At 40.0% G+C, this 15,849-nt stretch overlaps 2 protein-coding genes across 2 annotated transcripts in view; one reads left to right on the plus strand and one right to left on the minus strand.

The window, feature by feature from the left end:
• LOC134744615 (uncharacterized) overlaps positions 1-15,849 on the minus strand; it is a 333,357-nt gene that overhangs the window by 145,654 nt on the left and 171,854 nt on the right. The gene's annotated exons all lie outside the window — the stretch shown is intronic.
• Positions 4,636-7,557, plus strand: LOC134744536 (leucine-rich repeat-containing protein 24). Its single transcript, XM_063678351.1, has one exon. The coding sequence runs from the start codon at positions 5,044-5,046 to the stop codon at positions 7,000-7,002; it is 1,959 nt and encodes a 652-aa protein (XP_063534421.1). The 5' UTR covers positions 4,636-5,043; the 3' UTR covers positions 7,003-7,557.

A 15,849-nucleotide genomic window follows, 5' to 3' on the forward strand; every position in this document is an offset into this window, starting at 1 on the left:
AACTAATGGTTTATTTCTGATACTGGCGAAGGCGTTCATACACCGTCGTAGGTAAAGAAAAGCAATCACTTGTCATTTTAATACTGCAGCCAGTCATTTAGTTATATCGCCATAAGATAAGTAGGTATACTAAATAAAACCGGCCAAGTGCGAGTCGTACTCACACACGAAGGGTTCCGTACCATTAACTATAAAAACGGTCACCCATCCAAGTACTGACCCTGCCCGACGTTGCTTAACTTCGGTCAAAAATCACGTTTGTTGTATGGGAGCCCCACTTAAATCTTTATTTTATTCTGTTTTTAGTATTTGTTGTTATAGCGGCAACCGAAATACATCATCTGTGAAAATTTCAGCTGTCTAGCTATCACAGATCACGAGATACAGCCTGGTGACAGACAGACAGACGGACAGACGGACGGACAGACGAACAGCGGAGTCTTAGTATTAGGGTCCCGTTTTTTACCCTAAAAAGAAGATACTTTATTGTGAGGCGATGCGCTTGGAAGAATTTAACGCGAAAATCAGACCAACGGCTTGGACGACTCACACATGTCACGTACCAGACGCACGAGCGGACATCAAACAATTCTGTTTGTATTTAATGACCGTGAAGCATCTGTACAAATTTTAGTGTTCTTTCTTCCGTGCGAGGCTTTCTGTCGTTTACCGCGAAAGTGAAATGTTTTACTGTATTAGAAAGCCTTGGAAACCTTATTAGCGGGGAACATATGGGCGGCAGCCGTGCATGCACGAGCCCTGGGTGATTCATAACGCTTATCGCCCCACTCAACCAGTAATGTGTGGTATTCGAGCGGGCTTTCGAAAGAAACCGTAAGCACACTCACTTTTTTTAGGGTTTTCTTTTCATAGTCACAAACTTTTTAAGTAGCTCTCTAAAACATTTAATGAAATTATAACTAGTCATCTGTGATAGAGGGAAGGACCATCGATGATTCATCAATCACATTTATTTTTTGTGTTGTGTTGTGTTGTGGGTAAAAAAAGTCTCCAGGTATTTTTATTCACTTACTTTCTTTTAATAACGATATCTAACGGTGGTTGCAGAGGATCGGGACTTCATGTTTCTGGGTAGATTAAATAAAACGTCCTAATCTAAACAAATAGTACTTATTTTAATAATTTCTTTGTTTCCGCTACCCAAAGGTTATCTAGAAAAGATCGCTCTTTAGCGACAAAACCGTCTGTTGTCTACCTCTGTCATTAAGAGGCCGGTGTCGATTTTAGTCGCAAAAATGTAAAATTGATAAATTTAGTCGACTAAATCTATCATTTTTACATTTTTGCGACTACAATCGACACCGGCCTCTTAATCAATTGATTTGTTCTTAAGTTGTGTCTTACTGAGTTGTGCCAATAAAGAGTATTCTATATCTACATAGTAGAGGGTATGTATTGGGGTCAAATTATACTAGCTTCAAGTTTTAAGCTGGGGCAACTGTGTGTTAGCTAAGCCAGGTGTGTTGGCAGATGACGGCGCCAAAAAACGTCGCGAGCGTGCGGGCCGCGTGCCGCCGCCTGGCGGCTGACGACGCAGCCGCCCGCCGGCTGCTACCGTTCGCTAATTATTTACTCATTATGACGCCCTTTGTTCCTGACAGGGTTTAGCGTAATCAGTGTTAGCGTAAAATCGCAGTTTTAGCCGCGAAAACAAAATTGTTTGCATATTATCAGAGGGGAATTACGCGTTGTGTCTTACCAGCTTATTTGGTTTAGCATAGGAAGGATGATATGCAATACGAATATTTTGGACAAATAAGGCGAATGCGTAGACAAGATGCCAATCGTTAACGCGCCGTAGCGAAAAAAACGCAACTGTCTCTGCCCCACTATAAAGGAAGGATTCTCTCTATCCATAGGTAGGATCCTATAGAAGTGGCCTACCGCTCGTGAGGGACAGAACATACGCAATGCGACAATATGATCGAGTAGATTTGTAGCCCACCATACAAATTTACGGTGAGGAATAAAAAAAAACCGGCCAAGTGCGAGTCGTACTCGCGCACCGAGGGTTCCGTACTTTCTAGTGTTTGTTGTTATAGCGGCAACAGAAATACATCATCTGTGAAAATTTCAACTGTCTAGCCATCACGGTTCATGAGATACAGCCTGGTGACAGACAGACGGACAGATGGACAGACGGACAGCGGAGTTTTAGTAATAGGGTCCCGTTTTTACCCTTTGGGTACGGAACCCTAAAAATGTGAGACTGTAACAAGGACAAACAATAATAACGCTTTCTCTGCTACTCCTACTGAAAGATACATAAGACTATCCCGTTCTGACAGTTCCCCTCACCACTCATGCCAGATCCATAATAATTAATAGATTCATGTCTCTATCACTCGATAACTACGCTACGCTCATCATCATATACTTAAGAGTAAGTCTCTTGTCGGTGGAGCAATTTCCATGTTTCGCGGTCCTCTGCCTTCTCTTTGACAGCCTGATACGACACGATGTTGAGTTTTTCCTTTATTTGATGCATGTGCGCTTTCCTTGGTCTTCCCTCCTTCCTCTTTGCTTCAACTTTCCCTTCTACGCTACGCTACGGAGCGTGAACGATTGTCATGTTGTCTACGCACCCTGAACCGAAAGTTAAGTGTATACGATTAACACGGTTAAGTACCTAAAAATACATTATTGACATCACAAATGCAAAGTTTAAGAACTAACCCAGACTCAAATAATGATGTCATAATTATTACTTATCATTGATTACAAATTACAAATTTATTTACATACAAGATATATACAGTGGTACTACGTAAACGAAATTAATAACTAGCTTAAATCTAAAATAGGCCCTTGAGGCATTGTACCAAGGATGCTGGCGGCATTTCCCCGCTGTATCGCAATGCTGATACGTTGTGCGAGAAAGCCGCCAGCTCTTCGGTCACCAGTTACGTCAACCAGACGCTTCGCGATTTCTGCAAACAACTTATGCGCGCTGGGACCCCATGGACCTAGAGATTCAACTCCAAATGGAACGAAATGATACTCTCTACCGAGGCTCTTATATTTATTACGTTTTAAAATTTCGGCGCTTTCCGCCGCTCCGCCCGCTTTTACATTAGTCATTTGGATTATTATCATTTGGATTCTTGGTGAAAATCGTCCTTGAAGTTGAAAATAGTGTCTTTTCACCCCGGTTCACGGTACTATATTATACTAAATTTAATAAATAATATAGTCAAAAAATTCTTTTAACGAGTAAAAAGCATTTTGTACCAAAAAGTCCAACAAATATTTCCTAATACCTACGCAATTTAAAAAGAGAATCCGAAATGCCTATTTCGGATTCTCTTTTTAAATTGCGTAGGTATTATTATACAATTTGGGTGCCATGCCATAAACACTTTTTGCACGCAAGGCTGTTTTTGATTGCTGATATGAGATTTTGTGTCCCTGCCGCGCACTATTATAAGCAGGAAATTGTTTAATGTTTAATCTGAAGGCAGCAATTTCAAAAATATATAAACATGGCACAGTTAATATTTTCAACAAATTTATTGTTATCACATGCATAGGTACGTATATCTACCTATTTACTTATTGAAATGTTCCTAAACGGAATGGACTAAACTTAACACATTAATACGTATTTAGAATAACAGATATTTAAACAAGTACTTAGGTTTTATTGTAGGTACACAAATATTTCAACTTACAATTTAAGCATTATTACTTAATCTTCTTGAAAAATAGATTTCTTCAATTTCTTAAATTACACAATCGTATTTTTGCAAGTGAACCGTTAACTTATTCCTCAATTCAATAATTGTAGATACATACACTTACATACTTTACGGAAGTGCATAACAGGTTCTACGAGTATTTGTGTAGGTACATTTCGATGCCTGATGTGTTTCATAACATTGACAAATTGTTATTAAGAATCGAACGTTTGTTTTCTAATAATAATACACTACACTACTTGCTTTTTTATTACACGGAAGTAACGAGTATTGATATAAGTAAACCAATTTAATTTACATTTCCCTCGTCGAAGCGCTCTACCTACGCAATTGCTGAGCTGTTCACAGCGTAGAAGGAAGGAGGCGTAATCTCGTTATCAATGACACTTGATTGGCCGCTATTCAGGGTTGAGTGCATCGGGCCATGGTGCTACGTACTATCACGGATTCCAGGCGGCCGTGCCCGAGCTTGTGGTTAACCAAGCGTCTCAGTAGTCCACTAATTATCGCTCTACATATCGTCGACCGACAAATCTACCTATATGCTATGCTTCTTGCCATTGATAACATAAGCACGGTACGGGTGTCCTATTCTTGTTACTTGTTTAAACACGCTACGTGCTTTTACGAAATTGGGATTTATTTTTTTACGCAAAACGTGATTCCGACTATTACGAATATCCATTCATTTTTATGAATGAAAATGCGCTTAAACGCCACATCCTGTTATATTGTTTGGGATACCTGCGACGGTCCCCGGCGTGGCTATTTATAATTAGTCGTCTACCTGGCCTGTCCCGACGTGATCTCAACAAATAGTTTAGAATTCTATAACAATTGAAGCGGTTTGGTTAGCGGCGCGGCGGCGGCGAGGCTCACTGAATGCACCGCCCCACCACCGCTCAGGTATTTGTGAATGAACGTGACGGGCTGGCGCAGGGGACCGCTCGGCCGCCGCCACTCTCAGGTAGAAAATTACACTTTTGGAATTCTTTCAACACTTCGACTGTTGCGGAGCTACTCTGCGCGCTGGGCCGCGAAGCCGCAGCGCGGGGCGCGGGGGCGCCGTGGCGCATGCGTTGCGTTCTTTTTACACAGACGATCCCTCTCTCCCTCAGTTGATTTACAGCCGCCGCGGATGCGTGCTGTGCCGTCATGTGTCCCTCACCAACTTTTTCGAGTAGTGACGTGATACGGTATACGAACCTAGTGATGAAGTACATTCGGTGCGACTGACTCGAGAGGATATTGTGCACACGATATCGCGGAACATTGATCGGAGGAAATGCAGTGAATGTGACAATTAGGCGTAAATTGGATAAATATGAAAATGAGGTGGTTTATAGTGACAGTGAATGTAGTGATGTGGAGAACTGTATTAGCCGGCATCGCGCCCGCTGGGTCGTGTCCCGCGGTGTGCGAGTGCAAGTGGAAGGGTGGCAAGCAGACGGTGGAGTGTGTCGACCGCGCGCTCATCACGGTGCCGCAGCCCGTGGACCCGGCGACCCAGGTGCTGGACCTGTCGGGCAACAACCTGCAGATCCTGCCGCAGGACGCCTTTGCGCGCACCGGGCTCGTCAACCTGCAGCGGATCTACCTCCGCAGCTGCAGCATCGGCCAAATACACGACCGAGCTTTCAAAGGCCTAACTAACCTAGTTGAATTAGATCTCTCTCATAATCTACTTACTCAAATACCTTTCAATAGCTTCAGGGACGCCCCGTTTCTTAGAGATCTTACAATAGCGCAGAACCCAATCTTAAAAGTTCATTCTGAGTCATTAAGTAATTTGGGAAGTGTCGTGAAGCTCGATTTATCAAAATGTGATATAAGAGAAATAGCTCCTGATTCATTTAGAAATCTAAAATCATTGGAGTCGTTAAAACTGAACATTAACAAATTGAGAGAGTTACCGCTCAATTCCTTAGAAAAACTGGAAAAATTAAGAGCAATAGATCTATCAGATAACCATTGGACGTGCGACTGTCGGCTCCGCGAGCTAAAGCTTTGGCTAGGGAAGCGGAAACTGCTGTCAACGCCGAGCTGTTCCGCGCCGACCAGGCTCGCAAATCGGCCATTTTCGGAGCTAGCCATCGAAGAGTTCGCCTGCAAGCCGGAAATATTGCCTGTCAGTCGACATGTCATGGCGGACGCCGGGGGAAATGCCACTATCACATGCAAGACGGAAGCCGTGCCGAGCGCTAACATTAACTGGTATTGGAATGGCCGCTTACTCCAAAACGGAAGTCATTTCAACTCTCACCAAAAAACATACATCTTTGAGGAAGGTGATGCGAAAAAGAAATCGATGTTAGTATTAACTAATCTGCAAGTCTCCGAGCCTTTCGAGTTTTACTGCGTCGCTACTAATAACGGCGGCAATGCGGAAGCCAATTTTACATTACACATCAGTCAGAGCAGTTTACAAACAACCCTGGGAAACGCTCAAATTGCGAGTCTCGGCGCTGCATTATTCATACTTATTGTTATAGTTTCATTGGGATTATTAATTACATTTGTACGATTTCGTCCACCACCCGCGTGCGAAAGCAAAACGCCTAACACACTGGACAGAGTGGTGTCGGGTAATGAAGTGCATCCGGCCGTGGCCGACAGGCCGCATGGTGCGGTGCTAGTGAACAGGCAAGATACTATGAATTACAATGACCCCAAATGTAACCCGGTGCTGAAGCCTCCAAGAGTGAGCGATATCCCTTACACCACTAATCACTACGAAGGCAGAGGCAGTCTCGTGACCGCCGGCGGGCCGGTAGTGGTCTCACCGACAGCTTCAGCCGGTATCGATCCCGATCTTATCAATGGCACGAGGCCGGACAGTGCCACTCGACCGGGGAGTGGCGAGTACGCACGCGAGGGTTCCGACTCCTTATACCCGTCTGGCCTCTGGGATCAAATGAAAATGGCGCAAGCCAGCAATCTAGCTCGGGCGGTGAGCTCAGCGATTCCGGCGTACTACAACGACCGGACGCCTATAATCGAGAACTGCAGCGTGAACGGGTCCCAGGAGGAGCTGGGGTACATGAGTCGGACGTTCCCACGTTCGCATGCGGCGACGGCGCCGGCGGCGGCGGGCGACGCGCCGTACCCGGCGGACTACGGGCTGCCGGTGGCGGGCGCGGGTGCGGGCACGGCGGGCGCGCGCACGCTGCGCGTGTGGCAGCGCGCGCCGCCCGTGCTACCGCCGGTCATCAAGAGGGTGCTCACCATCACGCGGCCCTCGTCGGAGGAGAGCTTTCAGGATGGCTGTGCCACTGATGTATAGATTTTATAAATATTGCAATGTTACATATCTACGATTTAAGTGAAGAGACGACAGAATTGTAAATTCATACGTAAATTAAGAATGGTATGTATTAACTATACCTAAATAGGCCTTAGTGTAATATTTTTTGTATGATATAACTTATTTATATAGATAGATAAGTATTTGGAAAGTTACTTTGGGTCCCTACGTAGGATCCGCGACTGATTAGTTGAAGGATGAATCTAAGTGTAATATATTATTAACGTGACGTGATATGGAATGGTATTGACTATGATCGCCAAATAATTAAATAACGTTTAAATATTAAATTTCTTCGTTGTTGAGTCGAAGCCCGGTGAAGTTGCATAAAACAGTATAATATATTATGTGTAAGAATACACAGACTTCATTATTATTATCCAAAGATGTTGAATTCCTGTCAAGATAAATGTAAAAATAATGTTATTACACGATGAATGTTGTTCGATGTACGATAATAATTATATGTGTATTTTTTGTTGAAAAGAATAAAATTGCTAACTGAAAATAATAAACAGGGCGTCTGTCAAACTATATTTTTTTTGTTTTATTATGCACCTTAACAGTCTATAAGTACAACGTTTGGTTTGGATTGTTGAACACTTATATTTAGCTACACTTAAACGTAACTCAGGGAAAGAAAGAAAAAGATGGATTGATGATATCATTGCAATTGCAGGAAAGACTTGGGAGAATAATGCTACAGGCAAAGAGACATGGAAAAAGATGGAGGAGGCTTTTACCCTCTAAAGATCACACATCGTAAAAATATAACAAAAGAAAAGTCAATTTTATAACGGATGTGCGAGAAATTGCTCTTAAATAATAGTAATTAATAACTACACTTAATAGATAATTCGGACAAGTCATGATAAACTACCTTTTCTGACTCTATAGGCTCTCATTTTTATGTTTATAATAATTTGTTTCATTAAATTTTCACCAAAATTATCTTAATTAAATTTAGAGGTCCTATTTTAACCGCCATTTAAACATTCTCGCCACGTCATTTTATTCCCACGGTGGATATTGTGTATTTTCTTTGTATCAAGGTTACGTTGTGTTCAATATTTTTATATTGATTAAGACATCGTAGTAATAATCGTATACAAATCAGGTAAAATGAATAGATTCAGTTAAATAGGTACATGTCGTATTCGTATATCGAGGTAGGTGGCACGATTCCATCAAAACTTTTAATAGGTCCATCAATCAGGGAGAAACGTTCTCAAATCATGTTTATTTTTTAATCGCTTCAACTCATATCTTTCATATTTCACTTATTTGGTACTGAAAAAGATAAAAAAAAGGAATGAAATCATGTTAACAAGTGACTTCCACATAAAAAAATTACTGTATTAAAATAAAATTTTATGAATATATTTTTGTAATTTCAAGTAGTCAAATATAATTAAATTTGACAAACGACATGAAAAGCTTTTGTTAAAAAACACATTTGAATTCGCTTTGGGGTTGGGATGTTATCATGTTTGTACAACTTTCGTTGAGTACATACGTTATGAGTAGTTTTGTTTGAATAACGTTAAATTGACTAGTTAACTTGTGTCATTACCATAAATTGGGCTATTACGGTTATTACAGATCGGCTCATAAATTACGCCCAGTAGATCCACCTCTATTTAATTTCTGATGACACCATTTACTGTAGTTTGTGATTGACGGTAAATTTAAATAATTCATTCCATTCCTAAATTCTATGTTATAAGTTACAACATGATAGTAATTTTGTGGCGTGTTTTAAATATCGCCTTTATTTTTGATTATAATTATGTATGTATCTTTATAATGAATCGTATAAAAAACCATATATAATTATATAACCACAAACCAGATCTAATTGTCCTGTATTTTTTTCTATCGAACATTAATTAGGTACGAGTTAATACTCGGACTCGCCAACCGAAGGTTCCGTACTTTTTAGTATTTGTTGTTATAGCGGCAACAGAAATACATCATCTGTGAAAATTTCAACTGTCTAGCTATCACGGTTCATGAGATACAGCCTGGTGACAGACGGACAGCGGAGTCTTAGTAGTAGGGTCCCGTTTTTACCCTTTGGGTACGGAACCCTAAAAATGGGTCAATCTTATTAACTTCTCTATTTGCATTTTCCGGAAAGCAAACCAGGTGAGAAATAAGAGCCAAATCAAAGTACGGGATGTAAATATTTACGGTACAAGTGCGGAAAGTAGGAAATTCGCAACGAGTGTTGACAATTAAAAACTGTAATAGATGTCATATATTAAAGAAAAAGTGACGAAGCCCTCCAGTGGTGAAGGCCGGATTCGAACCGGCGTCTTTAGCTATCGCGGCTAACGCCATGAACCCCTAGGCCACCCCGCCACGCCGGTGCCCGTCCGTATTTCTCGACTATATGCCATCTTAGTAAGACTAGGCGTCTTTGACCAGCTCTAAGGGCAAGCAGTGCGCGCTTGCACCTCCTACACAAACGAGTGGTGACAAATTAAAGCACGACCGAAAGGAGTGTTTTCAATCGACACGAGTTGTGAATTGCCTATTCGCACGTGCATTATACAACGTTTTACAGTACATATGGCCTTTTAAATTTTCGACATAGGCACGGAAAGCGCTTATTCCTAAAGTAGCACAAAAATAATAAAAATATCAAAATAGAAATGTTCTGGTCACCTGTTCAGAGGAGATGAGAAGTGAAGCAAGCAGATATCCGAGACGTTCCCAAGGGGATGCAAAAGAAAATGCGATCCATAATTCAAAAGGAGGGATTATGATATTCGCCAGGTTGCTGGAGCCTGGCATAGTAGCACAGGATTGAAATGAGTGGAGAAGGTTGGAGAAGGCCTCTGCCGACTGGCAAACAAACATGCAGAAGATAGAGTTGCAGGCGTCCATTGGCTACGGAGACTGCTTACCATCAGGCGGGTTGTGTGCTTGTTTGTCAGTTTTGCACCGACGTAGTATAAAAAAAGATAAAGAAGATTGATATACTTGAGTATTAAAACAACCAGAAAACTTCTCATTACTGATAAGGGGCTATAAGTAAATAGAATTAGTATTATACCAAGCCAAGCTGTGTATTTGTATGTCACTTTATTAGGCAATGAATTTGAATGTCAATTGACACAAAAAATACATATCTCCTCCTTCTTTAATTTTTGAGAAAAATTACAGTGAAATTCGGACAGACGGACAAAACCAAGTTGTTTTGTTATTTTTGCAAATGATTCCTAATAAAGAGGTACGAACAGTAAGTATCTAAACTTTTATAGATCTATTTACAGTTTATATTAAATAATACTCCCAAGCTCTCTCTTTGGGGATCTATCAAACGAGTGCGAACGTGTGATATTGCCAAGATGGCGGAACACATTTTCCCCTCATAGAAAGCCTGCTTCTATTGTCTTAGATCTAGATTTGTTACCATAATTGAAGCAAGAGAGAAACGTGGCTATTCTCTATTTACTCAGTGCAAGTAGACGTATGTAAACAGTAAACATGGCGGTCTCCTTATGGGAAGAGGGAGGGTAACTGACAACAATTATGACATCTTTACCTTCCTTGTGTTTACTGCAAACTTCAAATGAAGCCAAGTTTTCGTAAGAGTGGCGGTTGTATATTTTATGTATTTTCTGTGATTACATACGTAGTGTTGTAGGCACCGCAAATAAAACCAACTCTTGATAAGTTTTAATAAATTACGACCAGGGGGCCGATTTTTTAAATTTTGTGCGCTCGATTTCGTATGGCTATCTTCAATATATATATATATCTCCACTACTCGGCATTTAAATTTTACTAATAGAATTGAAAACGAGAGGCCAATACCACTAGATTCCCAATATCTATTGCTCGTATTTCAAAAATATCAATTCACCGCTCTCTACAGTTTCTACAAATTAACCAGTGACGAAATCGAGCGCTCGAAATTCAAAAATCGCCCCCCTGGCCGACAGGCGTTATTTTAAGGGACATCGCTTTTTAATGTTACTGCAGAAACTCTATTTTTAAAATATTCCATGTTATGTATTTCCAAAAATAATCAGTTAATAAACAAATCTATTAAATACATATCTAACGTGTGCCACATCATTATATATATAAATATTTTAATCGTCGGTTACATGTTACAGAAAGTAACCTTTAATATCGTTTGTAGCAATCAGCATATTTATATTTACAGAAAAAATACTTAAACGAAGCAGAATTTGTATACGCATTACGCACATGGGTTGACTTTGAATTTTGGCCTAAATTCCATAACCGTTGTACACACAACATGGCAGGCGTTTATTTTTTCCTTATACCAAATTTTGCATCATTCCGGGCATGAAAGTGGATGAAAATCGACTAGCAATATTACCTATAAATTACGCAGTTACCGGCTTATACATGTAAGCGTTGTAAATACACAGTGTGGTTACGTCCTAATAAAACGGGACCCTATTACTAAGACTCCGCTGTCCATCTGTATGTCTGTCACCAGGCTGTATCTCATGAATCGAAAACTAAAATATTAATTATTTATTCAATTGTTAAACGTCATATTAATGCCAACGCACGTATATGACTAGTATATAAACCCTGTTCATCCTCAATAAATCCTTGCCTTTTTTGCCACTGCTCATGCGAGCCTGGGGTCCGCTTGGAAACTAATCCCAAGAATTGGCATAAGCACTAGTTTTTACAAAAGCGATTGCCATCAGACCTTCCAACCCAGAGGGGAAACTAGGCCTTATTGGGATTAGTCCGATTTGCTCACGAAAGAAATAGTTCATAAAAAAGAAAGGCATGCAGAAAAAAAACATTTAGACGCTAAAAAGGACGATGCACGATGTTTTTCTTCACCGAAAAGCGACTGGTAAATATCAGATGACCAGCGACCCGCCCACTCACTCCGCCCAGGCTTCTCACGGGCTACACAAAACCTTAACATTTTATTTGCATTTTATACACCTAAACCTTACTCAAGAATCACTCTATTGATAGGTGCAAATGCAAACCGCATGAAAATCCGTTCAGTAGTTTTTGAGTTTATCGCGAACATACTTACATACAGACACACATGGCGGGGGACTGTTTTATTAGGTGTAGTGATTTATCGTACATAAGTTCCGAAAAACTCAGTGGTACGAGCCGGGGTTTGAACCCGCAACCTCCGGATTGAAAATCGCACGCTCTTACTACCAGCGCTCTTTATGAATGCGATAAATAATTCAGTAAAGTAATAAATAGGAACCCAACCGGCGACTAAGACTAAAATAAAATATTCAAGCTCGCAGCGGCGACGCGAACACGCGGAGCTCTTCGAAGAAAACCGGTTAGCTTTATTTAATTTCCGTTCAATTCATTTTTTTATGAGAACCAGGCCCGTACTGAATGGAGCAGAGCTTAAGCGGCCTCAATCAATACAAAGTCAGATTGGAGGGGCAATAAGCCGGACTTATTTAGTTCGCAGGGATGGTCTACTGTTTCGACTTTCGTAGAATTCACAAGAGCTAGCGGGCGTCCTTAGTGTTGTTTCGTCCTTATACTTTGTTAAATTATATTGTAAAAATATATTGTGACATGGCTGAGGCTAATTTGGAAAAAATTTGATTTTCTATCTAAGTAAACTTTACGTTAATGTGACGTTCGGATTCAGACTTCAGTATTGCAGGGCGACATTACTGCCGACTGCATTGCTGTCGCAAATGTCAAAATTCCGGACGGTAACATAGTTTTTTTACATTAGAAGTAATATACTGTTGCAGTTAACTCAATTACTGCAGGAACGTCAAAATGTAAATTTACCGAGAAATTTATATTAAATTTGACCTTTCCTGCAGTATTTAATGTACAACTAAATAAGACTATCATTTTTTAAAGGTTTCAAACTGAAGAGATTGTTCTGTAACACGAATTACCTATTCGTATTACATCTTATTCTAAGTATATCTAATCGAAAGCTCTTGATCTTGACGTACCTACCCGTATCGTTCTCGGCTTAGAACACCATAACTTTATGAACTGAACCGGTGAGCTCCATCTTAGGTCCTGTCTTCACTTTCCATCAGGTGTGACTAGGGCCAATCGCCGATCAGTTTATAATAAAAAAAAAAAAAAAAATCGGCGGATAGTGTAGTTTGATAAAAGTTGAATGCGACTTTTCCTTCCATTGCGATAATAATCGTGGGAGAGTAATGAGATAATCTAAGCACAGAAAGAACAAACAAAAATTCTTTTGCGGGTTGTATACACTCGTCGAGAGCCTCCCGCCAAGAGTCTCGTCACCGCTCCGACGTTACAATTTCTTACTTCGTTACTTCGCCGGCATTACAATTTTTGCAAGTTACGTCGCTAGTTTATCTTAACGCAAAATATTTAAAACTGGGCTCTCACTAACTTTAACTTCAAATTGTTTTGGCTGAGAGGACACTGTCCAACTCTACCTACCAACTACTTTTGTACCCCGCAGAACTTGGTCTAAAATTCACATTTAGTTTTGTGGGAGATACAATTATTATACTGCGTATTTTAAGCAGTCGCAATTACACAAACATTCAAGAGCGACATTAATTCTTCAAGTTTTCTTGCTTATTGAAAAGATTTCGCTTAAAAGACTTAAAAGACTGTAATTTTAATTCTATGCGATATCTGGAAGAATCCGGCGCTCGCCAATCCGGCAAACTCACTAATCCGGTAATTTGCATTGAACTATTATTACTAACGTATAGAACTGGCACGGAGTACCAGTATTTGGCGCCATGAGTTGCTGCCGTTTTGGCATCAAACCATAGAAGCGGAGCGTGAATATCGCGACCTAAACGCGTCAACGCCATGAATTTTATGGCGGTTACGACGTTTTGGTCGCGCGGTACAGGTTGTGATTGCGACAATTTCATTGTTTGGTATGTCGTCTCTATAGTAATAATAACTCAGTGGTTATTAGCGCGTCAGTTGCCCTTCTCTATAATCCAACAGTTTACAAACCCGAGCGCCGGATTACAGAGTGGTTGCATTCGATATGTAAAATTTATTTTTAATACAGTTGCTCAAAAAGTGCTACTTTACGTAGCTGTTTAGCGTGCGGAAAGTTGGTTTTCGCGAACTAGTGCTTTTTACTTTTCCGATTTTTTTAAATTTATACTTGTTCCAATTCATGACTACTTATTGATGAGTGTTAATATTAGTTTCCTTTAAACGTCTTAATCAACATAAAAACCTACTGTTAATGTAAGAATACGAAAAATATACATATTTTATATTTTATTACTTACTTCTTCATCATTATAACACGTCTATTTTTTTATATTGAATATTGAAAAACCGTTCTTAATAAGTTGTCTGAATGGAACGACGGAACGCCTGTCAAAGAAGAGGCGTTTTTTCATTCTGCTTTAAGTTTCCAAAGGCAACATTCGATATTGTTTTTATAAATGTACGATACACAAATAATCGTAATTAACGATATTTGGGTAATAATAGTACAATGTTTTATATTTACAAATGTTTCTGTCTATAAACATGCATTTAAAAAAAAAAAACTTTCATTGAAGTGGGTTCAACAATAATAACACCCAGCTAAAAAAACACCTCTTCATAATGTCAATGTCAATGATGTCACAGAATTAATAATATAAAAGTTTCGAATTCCTTACTTGTTGTTTTTCTTATTTTTTCGCAACTGTATTAAAAAACGTCGTTCGATACACGTGCGGAAATGTCATTCGCCACTCGCCCCGAGTCTTGCCACGAGCCGCAGGCGAGTGGCAAGATATCTCGGTACTCGTGGAGTAATGACCTGCTTTCCGCTCTAGCATCGAAATGTACTATTTCTACATACCTAAAGCTTTTACTGATATACAGCTCTGCTCCAACAATCCGGCATAGGGAAAATTTAAGGTAAGGTAATTCGAATCGGGGCGGGGCGGTGCGTGGCCGTTCTGTATGATAATATATTACTATTACTTATTCTGTGGTATAGGTAGGTACTGTATTTGAAATTCTATACTAGACATCGCATCACAGAGTTAATATTACAGTCTATAAAAGCGAAATCTTTCCGATAAGCAAGAAAACTTGAATAATGAGTGTGGCTCTTTCTAAAGCTATTGAATAAATGACAGCTAAGATAAAGACGCTTCAGAACAAACTTATCGCGAGCTCATGGAAGAGCTAAATACAATTCAAATATTTATTTTAACTATCAAGATCGCTACTCGAGGGCCCATTGTTAAGGGAAACATTACTTCGTCAGCGAAAGTCCGTTACAGAGCGAACGTTACGACAAGAAAGCGTAAAGCCATTCTGGCTTTGTTGCAGACCACTTACCTATTCGAATAAATTGCGATCGCAGATCTGGCAGAAAGGTATCGAAACGAGATTCGGTGGTTCCGTTCCGGGTAAACTAATCCAGAGTAAACTACGCTGACGCAGCGGAAAGCAATAAGGACAGGTGTAGTTTTGTATGTGTGATAGTTGTAAAGCATTGTCTATGATTCTTAGCTGCCTGAAACAAATGATTTCAATTCAATCACAGCGCATCTACCCAATTCAGTTACGTTCACATTTTTACCCCTACGTAAATATATAGTAACAGAATTTGAGTTTTAGATGTAATATTATTGTATACATAGAGATGCTAGAGGTAATATTGTTGTTTGGTTGTGTAATGGGGTTGGATGAAACTAACAGGCGTATTATGATTTTAATAACAGATTATAAATAAGAATCTAATCCATAACTAATCCAGATCTAATTCATAAATTCATCATCTCATCTTCCTCGCGTTGTCCCGGCATTTTGCCCCGGCTCATGGGAGCCTGGGGTCCGCGTGGCAACGAATCC

The sequence above is a fragment of the Cydia strobilella genome, chromosome 1, assembly GCF_947568885.1.
Source record: "Cydia strobilella chromosome 1, ilCydStro3.1, whole genome shotgun sequence".
In the NCBI taxonomy this organism is placed as follows: Eukaryota; Metazoa; Arthropoda; class Insecta; order Lepidoptera; family Tortricidae; genus Cydia; species Cydia strobilella.